Source organism: Ursus americanus, chromosome 12, assembly GCF_024610735.1.
Source record: "Ursus americanus isolate L20-20 chromosome 12, mUrsAme1.1.p, whole genome shotgun sequence".
Taxonomy (NCBI): Eukaryota; Metazoa; Chordata; class Mammalia; order Carnivora; family Ursidae; genus Ursus; species Ursus americanus.
Window position 1 is genome coordinate 31,409,417 of NC_142138.1, and position 16,633 is coordinate 31,426,049.

Consider the following 16,633-nt stretch of genomic DNA (forward strand, 5'->3'; position numbering starts at 1 on the left):
AGTTTTGTTATGTGTGAAATGGGGGATGACAATATCTGTCCTCCAAGATCGTTGTCAGAATTACGTGATTGTTTAAAAGCACTTAAGCTGGGGAGCAGGGAATGGAGTGAGGGAGCAAGGGAGGGGGGAGGGACTGAGGAAGGGAGGGATGATGGAGGGCTTGAGAGAGGATAAGAGAGAAGGGAGCTAACAAGCAAGGGCAGAAGTGGAAAAAAATTTAATTAATAATAAATTTCTTAAATAAAAGCACTTATGCTTCATTAGTGGTAAAGTTTATCATTGATGATGATGATGACGATGACGACTTTCTTCAGGAAGCTTCCCAGCCCTCCCAACATCCTGGAAGGTGTTCCTGTATCCACAGCTCCTGTACTTACCTCAGAACAGCGTCAATTCCTGTTAAGTCTTTGTCTCTCCCCTTGAGCTGTGAGCTCCTTGAGAGCAGGATCCTTCTGTCTTGTTCAGCTTGATATCTCCAGCACATAATATATCGTTAGCACTCAGGAAACGTTTTCGGTTGACAGGAAAAGGAAGGAGAGGTAAAGCAAGAGGCGAGGTGCTGTGAGGGACACAAACACGGCAAGGCCGAAGTCTGTGTCCCCAGATGGAAAGCCCCTGACTCTCCTGTAAGGATCGGGGAGGACACATTTATTGGGGGAGGGGCACTTAAATTTTTAAAAATTTTAATGTTTTCTTTATTGTGAGGTATATCATACACACAGTATTTGCATAAGCAGTGTGGACGGTTTGAAGAATTGTAGAATGAACACTGTGTGATCTCCACACGGGCCCAGCAGCTGGAGGGAATGGCAGCTCCCTGGGTCTCCCCAGGTCATCCCTTTTCTCCTCTCCAAGCAGTGGCCACTTTCCTGTCCCTCTTGCTCATCTTCCTGCTTCTCTTTAAGGTTTACCACCCATGTCTGGATCCCTAGCCGACACAATTTAGCGTGGCATGTTCTTGAATCGCACTGTATGCACATTCTTTCAAGACTTCTCTCACGGCAACTTCGGGAGGGTGACCCTTGTCGCTGATGCGGCTGTGGTGTTTCTTCCGTCACCATACTCTTCCACCACGTGACTCGGCCACCATTTATCCATCTATTGCTGATGGACTTTCGCAGTTTTTCCAGTTTGGGGCTTCTACAAACAACACTTCTGTATACATTGTTGGATCTATTTTCTGGGCTATTTAAATGTGGTGGGTTTTTGTTTTTGTTTTTGTTGGCAGGGGGGCTGGGGGGGGTGGGGGTTGAGAATTTATTTTACCTTTGGGATCTGTGAAGTCCCTAGTGTTGTGAAATCGAAACTAGTTTGCACAAAGAAAGGTAGACGAGAGTGGAAGAAATCCGTGTTTCTCAGAGTGTGGTCCAAGATGACCCACAGCAAAATCATCTGGACAGTGTGTTACATATGCGGATTAGAAGGCCCAGCCCAACCCTAGCAAATGAGAACGTGTGAAGGTGAAGCCTGAAGAAGTTGCATCTTAGCAGGCTCGCTGCCCACCCCTCCCACGAGTCTTAGGTGGGTCTTAGGTCTTCCTGTGGCTGTCCCGGGTGTGGGGAGACACACGTCAGTGGCAGGGACAATGTCAGGCATTTTGAGGGAGGAAGGGGTAGTAGTGCCTTCATGCCCAGGAAATCAGCTCCCTCCCTGCTTCCTCTGCTCCAGGCCCTTCGAGGTGGTGTACCAACAACGTCCACGGGACCAGCTGAGCCCCCAGCTTTTCTTCTCTACAGTCCCGCCCCATGCACTATTCCCATCGTGTTCCAGGTGCTCTAGAACTCTCAGAAGTCTCCTTTTAACTACTTCGTCTTTCCATGAGCCTCAAAGATACTTTACCTTAGCAAGGCACTTAGTTTTTGTTTTAAATAGATTTTGAGTTTTAAATCACAGCAAAACTGAACATAAAGTACAGAATCCTCATATACCCTTGTCCCCAAACACAACCTCCCCCACGATCAACATCCCACACAAGCGCAGTGTGTCGAAATCGATGAACCTACATCAACACGTCATTCCCACCCAAAGTCCAGGGTACATTAGGGTTCACTCTTGTGTTCACACTCAATTTGGATTTTGACAAATATATGATGACATGTACACACCATTAGGTTTCACTATCATAAAAATCCTCTTTATTCCACCCATTCATTCCTCTCCCCACAACTCAAGTCTTTTTACTGTCTCCAGTTTTGCCTTTTTCACAATGTCGTACAGTATGTAGCCTCCTCGGATTGGCTTCTTTCACTTAGTAATAGGAATTTAAGTTTCCCCCAAGTCTTTTCATGGCGTGGTAACTCATCTGAGTGCTACATAACATTCCATCATCTGGATACCACAGTTTATCCACTCACCTAATGAAATCTTAGTTTCTTCCAAGTTTTGGCAATTATGAATAAAGCTCCTGTAAACATCCGTGTGCAAGTGTTTCTGTGGACATGAATTTTCAGCTCCTTTGGGTAAATACCAAGATGTACAATTCTTGGATTATATGGTTAAGAATTTTTAATTTGTAAGAAATTGCCAGAGTATCTTCCAAAGTGGCTGTACCATTTTGCATTCCCATCAGCAAAGATTTTGCATTCCCAACAGCATTTCTGTTGCACCACACTTTCACCAGCATCCGGTGGTGTGTTTTGGATTTTGGCCATTCTAATAGCTGTGTAGTGGTATCTCACTGATGTTTTAATTTAGACAAACCTAGTTTTGAAACAAGTCCTCACTTTTTTCTCTGTGGTTTTGGGGTTTCCCATTTTAAAATTTTGCACAGCAAGTTATGAGCAGGTAATTCTTTTTTTTTATTATTAGAAACGGTCTTATCTACAAACATTTAAGACTAACTTTCTAGGGTGCCTCGGTAGCTCAGTCGGTTAAGCGTCCAACTCTTGAGTTTGGCTCAGATCATATCTCAGGGTTGTGGGATCGAGCCCCATGTCAAGCTCCACGCTCAGTGCAGAGTCGGTTTCAGATTCTCTCTCCCTCTCCCTTGCCTCTCCCTACACTCTTCCACTTTCTATAAATAAATAGATAAATAAGATCTTTAAAAAAAAAAAAGACTAACTTTCTCTTTTTTTTCCTTTTAAATATAGGTAAATGCAGAGGGGACACTAGAGGAAGTTTTCCTTCAACTCTGTGCAGCTATTGACTCTATTTTCTGAAGGCAAAAAAGCATGTACATTAAGGAGAGTGGAAACAGAAAGAAAATTAAAAGGTTCATCCCTTAACACAATATGTTTCAAGCTAAACCTTTTGTGCCCCCGCCCCTGCCCCAATCCTAACATTGCTGTTTGCTCCCCAAGTTGACCTTTCTGAGAGGCGTCTGGAAATCATGCATGATGTATTTCGTATGATCACCCTTTTCTTCCTCACTCAGACAGCTGTCCGCCCCCCAGCACGCACACTTCTCTGTCATCTCGGTCGCGCCTCAGAGCTGCTGGTGTTTGAGCAGCAGTGCAGTGCCAGTCTGTGTCAGTGGTGCCCTCAGGACTCGCTAGAGTCTGACCATTTGGTTTCTATCAAGCAGGGGTTTAGCGCCCCTAACTCCCCAGCACATTTCCCTTCCTCATCCTGAGACTGACATGCTATTGCCTGATGAAGGGCCTTCATCTGAGGCATCTCCCCTAGTGGCTATTTTCCCAAGTCTCATCCACTAGTAGTAGCTCAGAGCCAGAGACACTGGGTTGACAACTCCCAACTACTGGTAAGAAATTTGATTGAATTTGAAAATTTGAAAATAAGAAATACTACAATGTGAAATTGTATAGTTTTTCCAAGACAGTAAAACCCAGACTAGTCACCAATAGCAGGTGTCCATTCATTTTTCAGAAACTGGCTACTTAGAATGTTGTCATAATGGCTAAGAAAACAAACTGGATAAATTGTCTAACCTAATCTCTTTTCTATCTGGTGGTGCATTTCAGCAACAATATATTAATACCGATGACCAAACATAACTTTAAAGCATGAAGTGATTTGTTACTGAATTCACTGGACTAATGTCAGTTTATAGTTGATTTCACATGATCACCTATTTACTTATTGTTACTGCCAAGCAAGTAAGAGATAAAATAACAGTAACCAAACTGATGTGGGTGGGAGAGGCATGTCAGTGTATGACGCTTAACAGGCCCCAGTGCTACATTTGTTTCATACAGGCCTTTAACAGGGCTATGCAAACCTTGTCACATCTATATGTAAACTTGTGTTTTCCTTGCTTCAAACCAGTGAAGTCTGGGTTCTCTTTTGTGCTATCAGTTGCCATATCAGAGCTTCTTATATATTCTACTGGAATAACTGCATCTTCCATTCAGTCACTACAAAAGACCACAGTTTCAGTTTGCATGACTTTTTTTTCCCTTCAGTGGTTGTGCTGATAAGGATCCAGTTCTGGGACAGAATTGTATTTTTAAAGTCATTTTTTTTTGAAATGAATATGTACAAATAAAATAAATGGAACACAACAAAACTCTTTTTCTATTTATTTGTAACTCACATCATTCTGGAAAGCACTTGAGCCTTATTCCAAACAGAATTAGAAGCAAACACAGTTATAGTTGAGATTTAGGATATCCTCATATGGTTTTAATTTTGGCCATAGGTCAGTTTTGAGCTATTACAGAGAGAATTCTCAGTGTACTTATGATACATGGTAATTTTGTATTTCCTTTTGCTCTAGCAGTCATTCTTAAACAGAAATGTCAGTGTTTGCTAAAGAAGAAATTTAACTTCTTTGGTTACAATTATGCCTCTATTACCAAAAAGGGGCATGTTCCTACAACTTACACGGTTGTCAAATCCTTCATTACTACCCCAGTTGTCACACTGTCTATAGGGGGGCACAAGGAGCATTTCAGCAAATTAGAGAGAGTTAGAGGATGAAAATTATCATTTATGCCAAAAACACAAAATGACTCTCTGTAGGGATTAATATTCTTTAAACATATACCACATATTGGCAAACACAGTCCATGCCTACCACAGCTCTGACAGCTTGAGTAAGGGAAATGAGATAGCAGGGCAGCAGACAGGGCCAGCCACGGCTTTTACGGCTGCAGCTGGCTGCCCACTTGGAAAAACAAACAAACAAACCTGTAGGGGTAAACAGCTTTGCCCCTGAAAAGTATCTAGAGATACAACAGACTGCTAAAACACGTTACTGATATGGATGGCTTGAAATGACCTTACTACTTTAAAGTCACAGGATTTTAAAGCAGGAAAGGATCTCAGAGGTGTCTGCCTACCAAAAGACCTTGTGTGTTATGTAAATAAGACATCAAACATGATCCAAACTCCTTTACAGTGGTCCACACTCAAGACCTCACCTGCTCTGGCCCTGTACCCTGTATCACCCCATCAACTACACTCTCCGCTTGCTCATATGGCTCAAGCTACACTGGCCCTCATGATGTTGCCTGAACAAGCCAAGCTCTTTGCTCCATCAGGACCCTTGTTGCTACCCTTCTGCCTCTTCCACGAGGTTATCCACAAGCTAATTCCCTCACTCCGTCCAGGTCTCTGTTCAAATTTATACTTGTCACCAAGACGTTCTTTCATTATTCCATCTAAAATGACAGGTCCCCAGGGGCGCCTGGGTGGCGCAGTCGTTAAGCGTCTGCCTTCAGCTCAGGGCATGATCCCGGCGTTGTGGGATCGAGCCCCACATCGGGCTCCTCCACTGGGAGCCTGCTTCTTCCTCTCCCACTCCCCCTGCTTGTGTTCTCTCTCGCTGGCTGTCTCTCTGTCAAATAAATAAATAAAATCTTAAAAAAATAAAAAATAAAATGACAGGTCCCCATTCTTCCATCATTTTTCTTCAAACGTTATTTTTCTTCACAGCATTTATCTCTGCTTAACTTTACGTAATATTTTATATGTACTTGTTTACTGCTATTCTTCTGCAATAGACTATAAGCTCTGTAAGGGCAAAGCTTTATATCCTCAGTCCCACACATAGCAATTATTATTGAGAGCTAACATTTAAATCCTCTGAACCTTAGTCATTTCACCTGTATAGCAGAGATAATAATAAGCACCCTCATAGAGGGGTTGTGAGGATTAAACAAGTTAATAATACATTTAAATCATTTACTAGTTTCTAGTGTTCAATAAATTTAGTCAACATTATTGATGAGTGCCTCACTTACAATTGGGACTGGGACCCAGAACTGCCACTCTAGGGCCCTTTCACTCTAAAAACATGGCAGAGAATCAAGATATATGGCCTAATGGGGGACCCAGAGAGAAACATCTTCTCAGCCACCCAGGGTTGAACCACATCCTCCAGCGAAGATAGGATGCAATTCTTCAGTCCTCTCAGAGCCCTGGAAAGATCTCCTGGGGCAGGCCCTCTAAAGGGCCCCACAACAGGTACTCACAGACACACTCAGACATAAGTGGTCTCTCCTACCATTCTGGAGAAAAAATGTAACTCATCGAAACACTAATCATACTACCAATAAATATTTACTGAAAATCTAAGAGCCAGGCAGGCCATAGGGATACAGACAGACACAGATGGTCTCTGTCCTCATGGAGCTAAATGTGATACCACTCTCAAAAACCCATTTAATTGGCTACATTAAAAGTTTAAAAAAAAAAAAAAGTCACTGAGGAGGGAATCATATCAACAGAAGCGTATTTTCTTAAGGTTAAGAAGCAAAAATACTTTACAATCTAAAAAGGATAATGCCTCCATAATCTCTGTGGAAAAAAAACTACTTGTTACTTAGAGACTTCCAGTTCTATCCAGGGCACCTAGAACAATGGCTTTCAAACTCTGTTACCCACATTAAGTAATACAGTTTATATAGCATGCCACAGTTAAAACTAAAAAAGGAATTTCACAAAATAGTATTTATCCTTACTACCTGTGATATACTATTTTCTTTAAAAAAAAAAAAATAGTTCTTCATATCTCAGTATATAATTGTGTTCTGTAATGTAATTTAAACAAAAGGGGAAAGGGGAGAAAACTGGATAAGGCATACTATTAGGTTAAGTGAGAGGCACCAAACATGCATGGAAACAAATTGTCTCAGGAGACTTTGCCTAAAGCCTCATGCTCACGTTTGCTGTCAAATTAGAATGTGTAAATTCTACGTATGTGTGGTTTTCTAACTCAGCATGGCCGACGATTTCAGCACTTTCCCCCCACCCACAGATCTGATTCTCTATTCTGTGCTATGGACCTGGACCTGTGCTCAGGTCTGTAACTCTAGGAACCACACCACAACAGAAAAAAAGACTGAAAAGCAACCCCTGCACACTTCCACCTCCAAAACCTTAGTGACACCTGACACAAAGGAATACTCTTGCTCCAGAAAGTGGGTAGGGACTCTGGAGCAATCTGTCTAGGTTGAACTTTACTAACTATATGACCTTTAGCACGTTATTTAACCTCTCTGGCTAGATCTCCTAATATGAAAACAGGATAATTTAATACACCTTTCTCCTTAGGTGGTGAGAATGAAAGCTGCTACCATGTGCTTGCTTGGCACACAGTAAGCGCTTAATTCGTATTTGCCATTATCACTAGTGTACACCACATCAATCAAACCTCCTCTGCCTGAACCTTAGACAGTGGTTCCAGGGGTCACTCAAAGTTCTTTCAGGTCTCAGCAAATAACTTGGAGATATCTCAGGAAATACACCTGACCTACCGATTACCACTTAACACACAATGCTTTTAACAAGTCACTACGCTGTTTCTCAAAGCCAATACTTTCTTGCAGGAGATGGAAGGACTACTTGCAAAAGACAGCCTTGCCCATTCCTGCAGTCGGCAAATTAAAATGACAACACGTTACTACTACTACTACACCCTTTAGAGCATTTTAAAGCCAGGAGGACTGTATGCTTGGACCTGAAAAATGCAAAATAAACGCATCTTTACTCAAGCAGAAAATAATCCTCTTTACCGCTCAAAATCTCTGCCCTTGAAAAATATATTTAAGTGGATTTATTTAGTGTATTGTTTACATCAGAACTGTATCATATACAGACCTCTTCTAGAGCATACTTTATGCTTTATGGGACTTCTTGAATGGACCTGAATGGTTCTCCAAAACTAACTGATATTATTTCTAAAAAACACAGAAGTTACCATCAAGTGCTGCTGTCTTGCTACAAGTTGAAGGTAGAACTTCTGGCATATTCACTTAACATTTAATATCAAAATGCCCAAATGTTAACGGTTCCCTCTTCTCCCAACTAATAATTCCAGGGTGAGAGGATAAGCTCACAAGTCCATTTCCTGTTCTTTCTGATGCAATATATTTTATCAACATCATCAGTAATCTTTAATCAATATATTACTTTAAAACCCTCATATTTCTATATTTAAAATTATATTACTTTTTTCAATTAAAAAAATTCAAGGTGTGATTTTAGTACCTCACAACATATTGAAGGACTAGTAAGTAATGTCCCCTTGATTTAAAATGGGAAAAAACTCTAAAAAATAAGGTATTAATATTTAATCTTAGAATATTTATATCATCTCTTCCAATAGTCAATAATAATCGCCAGTGAATACAGTGATCTTCAAAAACCATCTGTTTAAATTAAACACGTGAGGGGGGCTTACTTTCATCAAAAAGAATAAGAGTAAAAATGTTTCAGCCTAAGTATAGTTTTCACATCTGGACATTAATAATAGCCTTTTTCTTTAACCATGGTGTGTTCTTTTTGTTACCTAGTTTAATTTAGTGTCTCAGCACACACTGAGTGAAAACATTACCATCTTTTCACAGAGCTGCTTACGTTTGACCCATTTCCATAATATCATAGTCCTTACTCTTAAAGGACAGAAAGGTAAAGCAACCCCTTAAAAAAACCTTTTTTTTTTTGGTTTTAACACTAGTAAAAAAAATCCAATATCTAACCAAAAGGAAGTCACAACAAGCATTCTATAATATAAACAGACAGTATCCACATAGTTTATTTCTCACAGTTCTCCTGACAAATGAACATTATTCAAGAACATACTGTATACACAGATAAGAAGAAACATACAAAATGTTTTAAATGATGCACAACAAAATCCAGCAGTATAAAAGAATGCATGTGAACTCTTGCTCACTGCGCAGACTAAATTTAATCACTTGTTTAAATAGTAATAAAAATACAATCTTTTATGGATCTTGTGCAGACTACAAAAGAGGGAAATTATTACCATATATATGATTTTTATATTAGGCAGTTTTCTTTGATGAGTTGCACTGACAACTCCAAATACAGAGGCAGAAGGCTGTGTATTTTAAAGGAATTAATGTTGTGAATTAGAGACTTTACACAGTTACTACCACTGGCACTTTTCACCATAGTTTGTACACATCACATGATCATCTTATATAACATTACATTTAAAAAATATATCTGAGTGACAATTTTATAACATTCACACACCATGAGCTGGTTAAGGAAGCAATGCCACAGCTGCCTCCTGTAGTGCTTCGCTGTTGGTAATAAGGACAGTTCATTGTGGTTAAAAGAAATTAGACATCAATATGGTTAAGCAGCTCCGATTTACTAAAGGCCATCAGTGGCCACCACTGGGACAGTGAGTTCTTTTAAAGTGTATATCCTAGAAGCAAATACCATCATTGGTTAAAACTTTGTCTAAGAAGTCAGCTTCTGTGCCGAAAACTATTTTCACAAAACTGAAAGCTACTAAACTGTTTTAAGATAAATACTTTGTCTTCTCATTATCCTATTTATGACCAAGTTCTTTGAAACCTTTGGAATTCACTCTCTCTTTAATGTGTGCTCTCGTTTCCATCTCACCCATTTAAGATCACCACCTAAAAGGCTTTAGGGTGGTGGTGAGAAATTCACCAGGGAAACCCTTTGCTCACCAGGAATGTTCAGCGGCTGAACAGTGATCTAGAGCCACAACGGTGCAGAGCTGGACTTGACGAGAACACTCAGGAAGCTGTCATGCTGTGAGTGTCATTTCAGGGAAAGCAGAGAATCTTTCCAAACTGTGCACATAATTCACAATGATACCATTGCTATGTGTTGAAGAGGACTAGTATATGATGTTCTCTTCCATGTCATCTGTTTGCTGGAAAGTAGTTTGGGTCAAGGTAATTATAACTGGTGCCCTGCGACACACAGTAGTCTCTGTCTAAGAATGTCTCTGACCTATAAACAGGTTCTAATTGGTGATCTTCCTTGTGAATATCTGTTTCATGTAGGCTGCAAAGAAAACACACACACACACACACACACACACACACACACAGACACATCATTACATGGCATTGGATGCATTTTTGTCTAGACATGACAAAACTTCCTCACAGCTCTACCTGTTTAAATCCATCAATCTACCACAATCTCTAATGGAAAGTTACTTGAGATGTATAATTAAAGAAAATTTCTTAATTGCCTACAACAACAAAGTTTAATCCACTAAATGTGGTCATTCTCTAAGTAGTTTAGAAATCAAATTCACTAGTGGCTGAGAAGCTCTTTACTTATCCAAATGTGAGACTTATAATGAAGAAAACACTTACCAGTCTGAACAAGAATCACAGAAATCCAAAGACATTTCTGGAGGACAATCCTGGCAGTGCCACCGAACACCCTGGATAGGTTCTATGCCACAGTTATCACACTATAAAAGTTTCAGAGAGATAAAGTATTAAGCTACACTGTTCCAAAACCTTTTTTTCCTGCTGGGAAACACACAATGTGCACAAAAATATCCTCTCCTCTCTCCCCATGCACTAGACAACAGTGTAACATGAAAATCATTATAAGTCAGGTACGACTCCTAGCAAACTAGCAGAAATTCCATCCATTCAAGATGGAAGTACAGGTGGGCGAGACGTACATTATAAACTAGGGATGACCTTGAATATGCTTTAATTTACTTTTAAAATTTTTTTTAAGTTTTTTTATTTTAATTCCAGTATAGTTAACATACAATGTTCTATTAGTTTCAGGTATACAATATAGTGATGCAACAGTTCTATACATTACTCAGTGCTCATCATGAGAAGTGTACTCTTTAATTCACTTTTTAAAATTTTAAGTAAATCACCTGCAAATCTGGACATTTGATTATTAATAACTATTTACTTTAAAGGGACCTCAGATCAGTGTACAATGACTGTGATTGAAAACCAATGACTTAATACCATTGTTAAAACTATACAAATATATTACAGAACTACTGATAAAGCTATCATTAGTGAACCCAGGTGAACACAAAATCCTCTCTACACTTTTATCGAATTAATCTCCAAAATTTGAAGGTCCTAATAACCAATGCCCATCATAAAGAAAAGGCAGATCTAGCTCTTTCCCAGTATGGTGGTATCCTGGTAGCCCTCAGTCTCTCCTGGGCAATTTTGGAAATAAATCTCAGTTCTAGTTTCTTTGCACATCAGGCCAACTAGAGTGGCTGGCAGATTAGTAAACAAGCCACAGCTGGGTCTTCAGCAAAATTTTTAAAGTGGTGAGTTTCCTCTTGAAAGGCCAGAGATAACAATTAGGAAAACTTCTAATGGAGAAGCAGGGCTATGGAAAGACCTAGAGGAAAAAGTATTTAATAGAGTCTGGCTAATGGCCAGAGGTTCAGAGTTATAGTAATTTTAAGTTTCTGTGTATTGGTCCCAGCACGTATCAGTATGTTTATGTATACCACTGCCAGCAACTCTATAGTTCCTGGTCTCATTTTACTTCCTCCAATCTCACCAAATACAGTCAATTCTAAAGCCCAAAGTGTTCTCAAACTTGTCAAATCTCTCTCAATTTCCACAGCCACCAATCAAGCCGGGGACATTCTCATCCTTTGTCTAAATTACCAAGAGTCTCTAACCAGTCTCTCTGCCTCCAGCCTTGCCTTCTTTTTATCCATTCTCCATACTAAGTCCAGAATGATCTTCTTCTCCGTCAATTAATTTTTTTCAATTACATAAATAACATACATGAATACATTACCGTTTACAGAATTTAACAATATAGTAGTCAGATATTATCCACTCTAACCCCCTGCCTTCCCAAAGATTATCAATACTAATAGTATATAATAGGAATGATTTTTCTGAAGTGTAAATTTCATATTACTCTCTGCTTAAACTCCTTCAATGGTTCCCCAACCCTTTAAGGAAAGTTTAAACTCCTCAGCAAATTTCCAAAGCACCTCAATAACCTCACTACTGTCTAGTATGTTCTCTAGTCATAGCCAGCTATTTCACTAATTTAACTAAATTCCTTATGAGATGAAAACAGAGTAAGGACAGAAACCGAGTCAATCCTGTTTACTACTGAATCCTTAGCACTTACGCAATATGCCTGGAACATAATGGGCATTTCAAAATTTGGTGGAATGAAGGGATATACTTCTACTAGCCTGGAAGGGGAAGAGAAATTTCTCATCTAAGAACAACAGCAACAAAAAGAGAAATAGCTCCAATGGATGAAAGCATAAAGAAAATGTCACACACACACACACACACACACACACACAGAGGAATATTATTCAGCCATAAAACAGAAAGAAATCCTGCCATTTATGGCTTCTCACTTCTACTACGTGAGAAGTAGAGGACTTTATGCTAGGTAAAATAGAAATCCTGCCATTTATGACAATGTGAGAAGTAGAGGACTTTATGCTGGGTAAAATAAGCCACAGAAAGGAACAAGTGCTATATGATCTCACTTATATATGAAAACAAAAAACTCAAACTCATAGAAGCAGCAAAGTAGAACAGTGGGTGACAGGGGCTGGGAGAAATGGGGGCATGTTAGTCAAATGATACAAATTTTCAATTATAAGATAAGTTCTGGAGATCTAATGTACAGCATGGGATTAATAATACAGTACGGTATACTTAGAATTTGCTGAGAGAGTACATCTTAAGTGTTGTCTCCACATACATACAAAAAAGGTAATCATGTGAGGTGTTGTTTTTGTACCTTCAAATTGTATACACCTTAAATATATACAATTTTTGTCAGTTTATCTCAGGAAAGGTGGGAGTAAGAAAGAAAGAAATAGCTAGACAAAAACATTTCATATTTTACTTCAAAATATGGATGTCTGTATGTTTGTCTTCTTCCATTGAATCATAAACCTATTAACATCAGTACCTGTAGCACACTACAGTTAAATGAACAAGACTAGAGCTAAACTTACCTTTATCTGTGTGCTGGGAAGTCTGGAATTTAAAGCTCCAGAACCTACCTTAAATATCTCTTATCACCCTTTCAAAAATTGAATAAACAGTAGAATTTACCTTGAAGCCCACATGTTGTACAAATCCACTTTCAGCTTGCATTTGCTGGAGTTTCTGCTTCTTTAACTTTTTAAACTGTAATAGCTCCTTATATTCAGGTAAATTCCTATACATGATAGGAATACTTTCTTCATCCTAGTAAAGAATAAAAGAGAAAACAAAAATGTTTGATAATTAAAATGAACTAAGTATAAGAAATACTGACACAGGAGCACCTGGGTGGCTCAGTCAGTTGAGTGTCTGTCTTCAGCTCAGGTCATGATCCCAGGGTCCTGGGATCAAGCCCAGCATCGGGCTCCCTGCTCAGCGGGGAAGCCTGCTTCTCCCTCTCTCTCTGCCACTTCCCCTGCTTATGCTCTCTCTCCCTCTCTCTCAAATAAAATCTTAAAAAAAAGAAAAAAAAATACTGACACAGATTATTTTTCTATTAACAAAATATTTTTCACTTTTAAGATATATCACCTTATAGGGCTCACAGAAAATGAGTGGTGCTTTTAGCAGTATTTTAGACTTAATACTTCTGGAGGGCTGCTGCTGCTTTTTTTTTTTTTTTTAAAGATTTATTTATTTATCTGAGGGGGTGGAGGGGCACAGAGAGAAGGAAGAGTCCCAAGCAGACTCCACCCTCAGCACAGAGCCCAACGTGGGGCTTGCTCTCACAAGCCTGAGATCACAACCTGAGCCAAAACCAAGAGTCGGCCTCTTAACTGGCCACACCACCCAGGCACCCTGGAGGGCTTCTTAATGCAATAGTAATACTGAGTTGTAGCAGGCCGCCTAACAAAGTACCAGGGAATGATTCCCACCTCTGTTATACATAAATGCAGACTTAACTCCATCCCAACACATTAATGGCTACTGGAGATACTCCTTATAATTGACTTCTACCTGATCTGCAGGAAGATCCTCTTCTCTAAAAGACTTTCACGCTTCCTCAAGTAAATATAACATTTTCTTTACAATGAGCAAACCAATCTCTGCTCCGTAGTGCCGATGACCAAGGCAGTACATTCCTGACTTACCCAAGGGGATAAACTAAATTACAAAGATGATTATTTAGAATAGAGCATTTAAAAAAATGAATACTAAAAACTACATAAATATAGGAGGTTGAAGTTGATAGGTGAACCACTAAATGCTTTCGACTTATTCTCCCAATTTATTTGTGCTCTGCTATCAATGATCGATTTCTTTCCTTTGCTACCTCATGACTGATCCCATGGTCACTAATTTCCACAATGCTTCTATAAGCATCTCCAATTCACTGACCCCATCCATATTCTACCAATTCTGGTCCAGACAACTCCTGTCTCTCCCATTCCTCCGGCTCATGTTAGGTATTATTAACTACAAATTTCTTTTATGTCAAAGAAACTGGTGTTTATAGAAATTATAACATTTACCCAAGGTCACATACTTAGTTGCAAAGTCAAGTGATTTGAGCCCAGATTTTTCTGAATATTTAACTAACACCTTATACACACAGCAGCCTAAGGCCTAAATCTAAGAGTTAGTCTTAATTTTTCATTCTTTTATCTAATCCAACAAAATCTATCACCACTTAATGCTTTCTAAAATCTTTCAGGGGCGCCTGGGTGGCTCAGTCAGTTAGCATGTGCCTTTGGCTCAGGTCATGATCCTGGGGTCCTGAGATTGAGCCCCACAGTGGGCTCCCTGCTCCATGGGGGGCCTGCTTCTCCCTCTCCCTCTGCCTGACGCTCCCCTTGCTTATTCTGTCAAATAAATAAAAAAATTCTTTATTTTTTTTAAAGATAAATTAAAAAAATAAAGAGACAGCGAGAGAGGGAACACAAGCAGGGGGAGTGGGAGAGGAAGAAGCAGGCTCCCAGCAGAGCAGGGAGCCCAATGCAAGGCTCAATCCCAGGACCCTGGGATCACGCCCTGAGCTGAAGGCAGATGCTTAATGACTGAGCCACCCAGGTGCCCCTAAATAAAATCTTTAAAAAAAATAAAATAAAATCTTTCAAATTGCTCCTCTAGAGTATCCACTCCTTCCTCAAGCCCCACCATGGCTTAAAATCTCCCAAATGGCTTTCTGACTGTCTACAGAAACAAGTCCAAAGTCCTCAGATAACGAAAGATTCTTTACAATCTCACACTTCACCTACCTTATCTCACACTATGTCACCCATTTCAAATTTTTGTTAATTAAAGATGTTAAATTATAGCTACTGCCTTCCTATGTCAGCACTGAGAATGACAACATAAATAATGTAATAAATATGTAACACTACTGAATATCATGTGGCCTAACTAAATAACAGGGTAAGAAATTTTATAATGAAATTTATTAAATTCAGATATATTTTAAGCAGATACAGAGTAAAAACTCTGCCAAAATTTTTAATTTGCATTTTAGGTCTAAGGATACTTTTAAATTTGGTCAATAAGACTAAGAAAAGTTAAATCACCTCACCACCAGCAAGATGGCCACTATCAAAAACAAAAACAAAAAACCCAGAAAATAACAAGTGTTGGCAAGGATATAGAGAAACTGAAACCCTTGTGCACTGTTGGTGAGTAAGTAAAATGTTCTGGCCACTACAGAAAACAGTTATGTCGGTTCCTCAAAAATTAAATGTAGAATTAACATGGATCCAGCAATTCCACTTCTGGATATATACCCGAAAGATCTGAATGCAGGGATTCAAACAGATACTTGTACACCTATGTTCATGGCAGCATTATTCTCTATAGCCAAAAGGTGAAAGCAAATTGTGTCCACTGACAGATTAACCGATAACCAAAACATGGTATATACATACCACGAAATATTATTCAGCTTTAAAAAGAAAGGAAATAGTGATATATGTTACAAGATGGATGAATCTTCAATATACTATGTTAAGTGATATAAGCCAGTCAAGAAAGGATAAAACCTGCATGATTCCACTTGTATGAGGTACCCAGAGCAGCCAAATTCATAGAAACAAAGTAGAATGTTAGCTGCCAGGGGCTGGAAGGAGGAGGCAATGGGGAGATGCTATTAAATGGCTCTGAGTTTTATTTTTCCAGGAATTAAAGAGTTCTGGGGATTGGTTGCACAAAAATGAGAATGTACTTAACACTACTGAACTATACACTTAAAACTAGTTAAGATGGTAAATTTAAGATTATATGTATTTATCACAATTAAAAATTTTTTTAAATACCCATAAACAGAGTTCCTTGTTATAATCATTTTTCAAGTTTACCTAAAGGGAAAATACTATGACTAATTTCAAATGAGGCTAAAATGGTGTACAGATTTTAAAACTGTATGGAAGTATATACCTGTAATCATATTCTCTCTCTAAATATTGCTTTTCTGAAGAGAAGCTGAAATATGTGAATTCTACAACTAGAGGCTTCATAAATACACATCT

At 39.1% G+C, this 16,633-nt stretch overlaps 2 protein-coding genes across 10 annotated transcripts in view; one reads left to right on the top strand and one right to left on the bottom strand.

The window, feature by feature from the left end:
* AK5 (adenylate kinase 5) overlaps nt 1–4,465 on the top strand; it is a 240,236-nt gene extending 235,771 nt beyond the window's left edge. For all 3 annotated transcript variants that reach the window (XM_045801984.2, XM_045801986.2, XM_045801985.2), the window contains one exon: nt 3,090–4,465. In XM_045801984.2, coding sequence (XP_045657940.1) covers nt 3,090–3,158 — 69 coding nt within the window. In that variant the 3' untranslated portion in view covers nt 3,159–4,465. The remainder of the gene's footprint in view (nt 1–3,089) is intronic.
* ZZZ3 (zinc finger ZZ-type containing 3) overlaps nt 4,464–16,633 on the bottom strand; it is a 102,262-nt gene continuing 90,092 nt past the window's right edge. For 6 of the 7 annotated variants that reach the window (XM_087866018.1, XM_087866021.1, XM_087866019.1 and 3 more), the window contains 3 exons: nt 13,248–13,382; nt 10,518–10,618; nt 6,585–10,197 (listed from right to left, as the gene is read on the bottom strand). In XM_087866018.1, the coding sequence (XP_087722144.1) occupies nt 10,053–10,197; nt 10,518–10,618; nt 13,248–13,382 (381 nt within the window). In that variant the 3' untranslated portion in view covers nt 6,585–10,052. Of the gene's footprint in view, nt 5,738–6,584; nt 10,198–10,517; nt 10,619–13,247; nt 13,383–16,633 lie in introns of those variants that run through there. The other variant, XM_087866020.1, reaches the window with a different exon arrangement.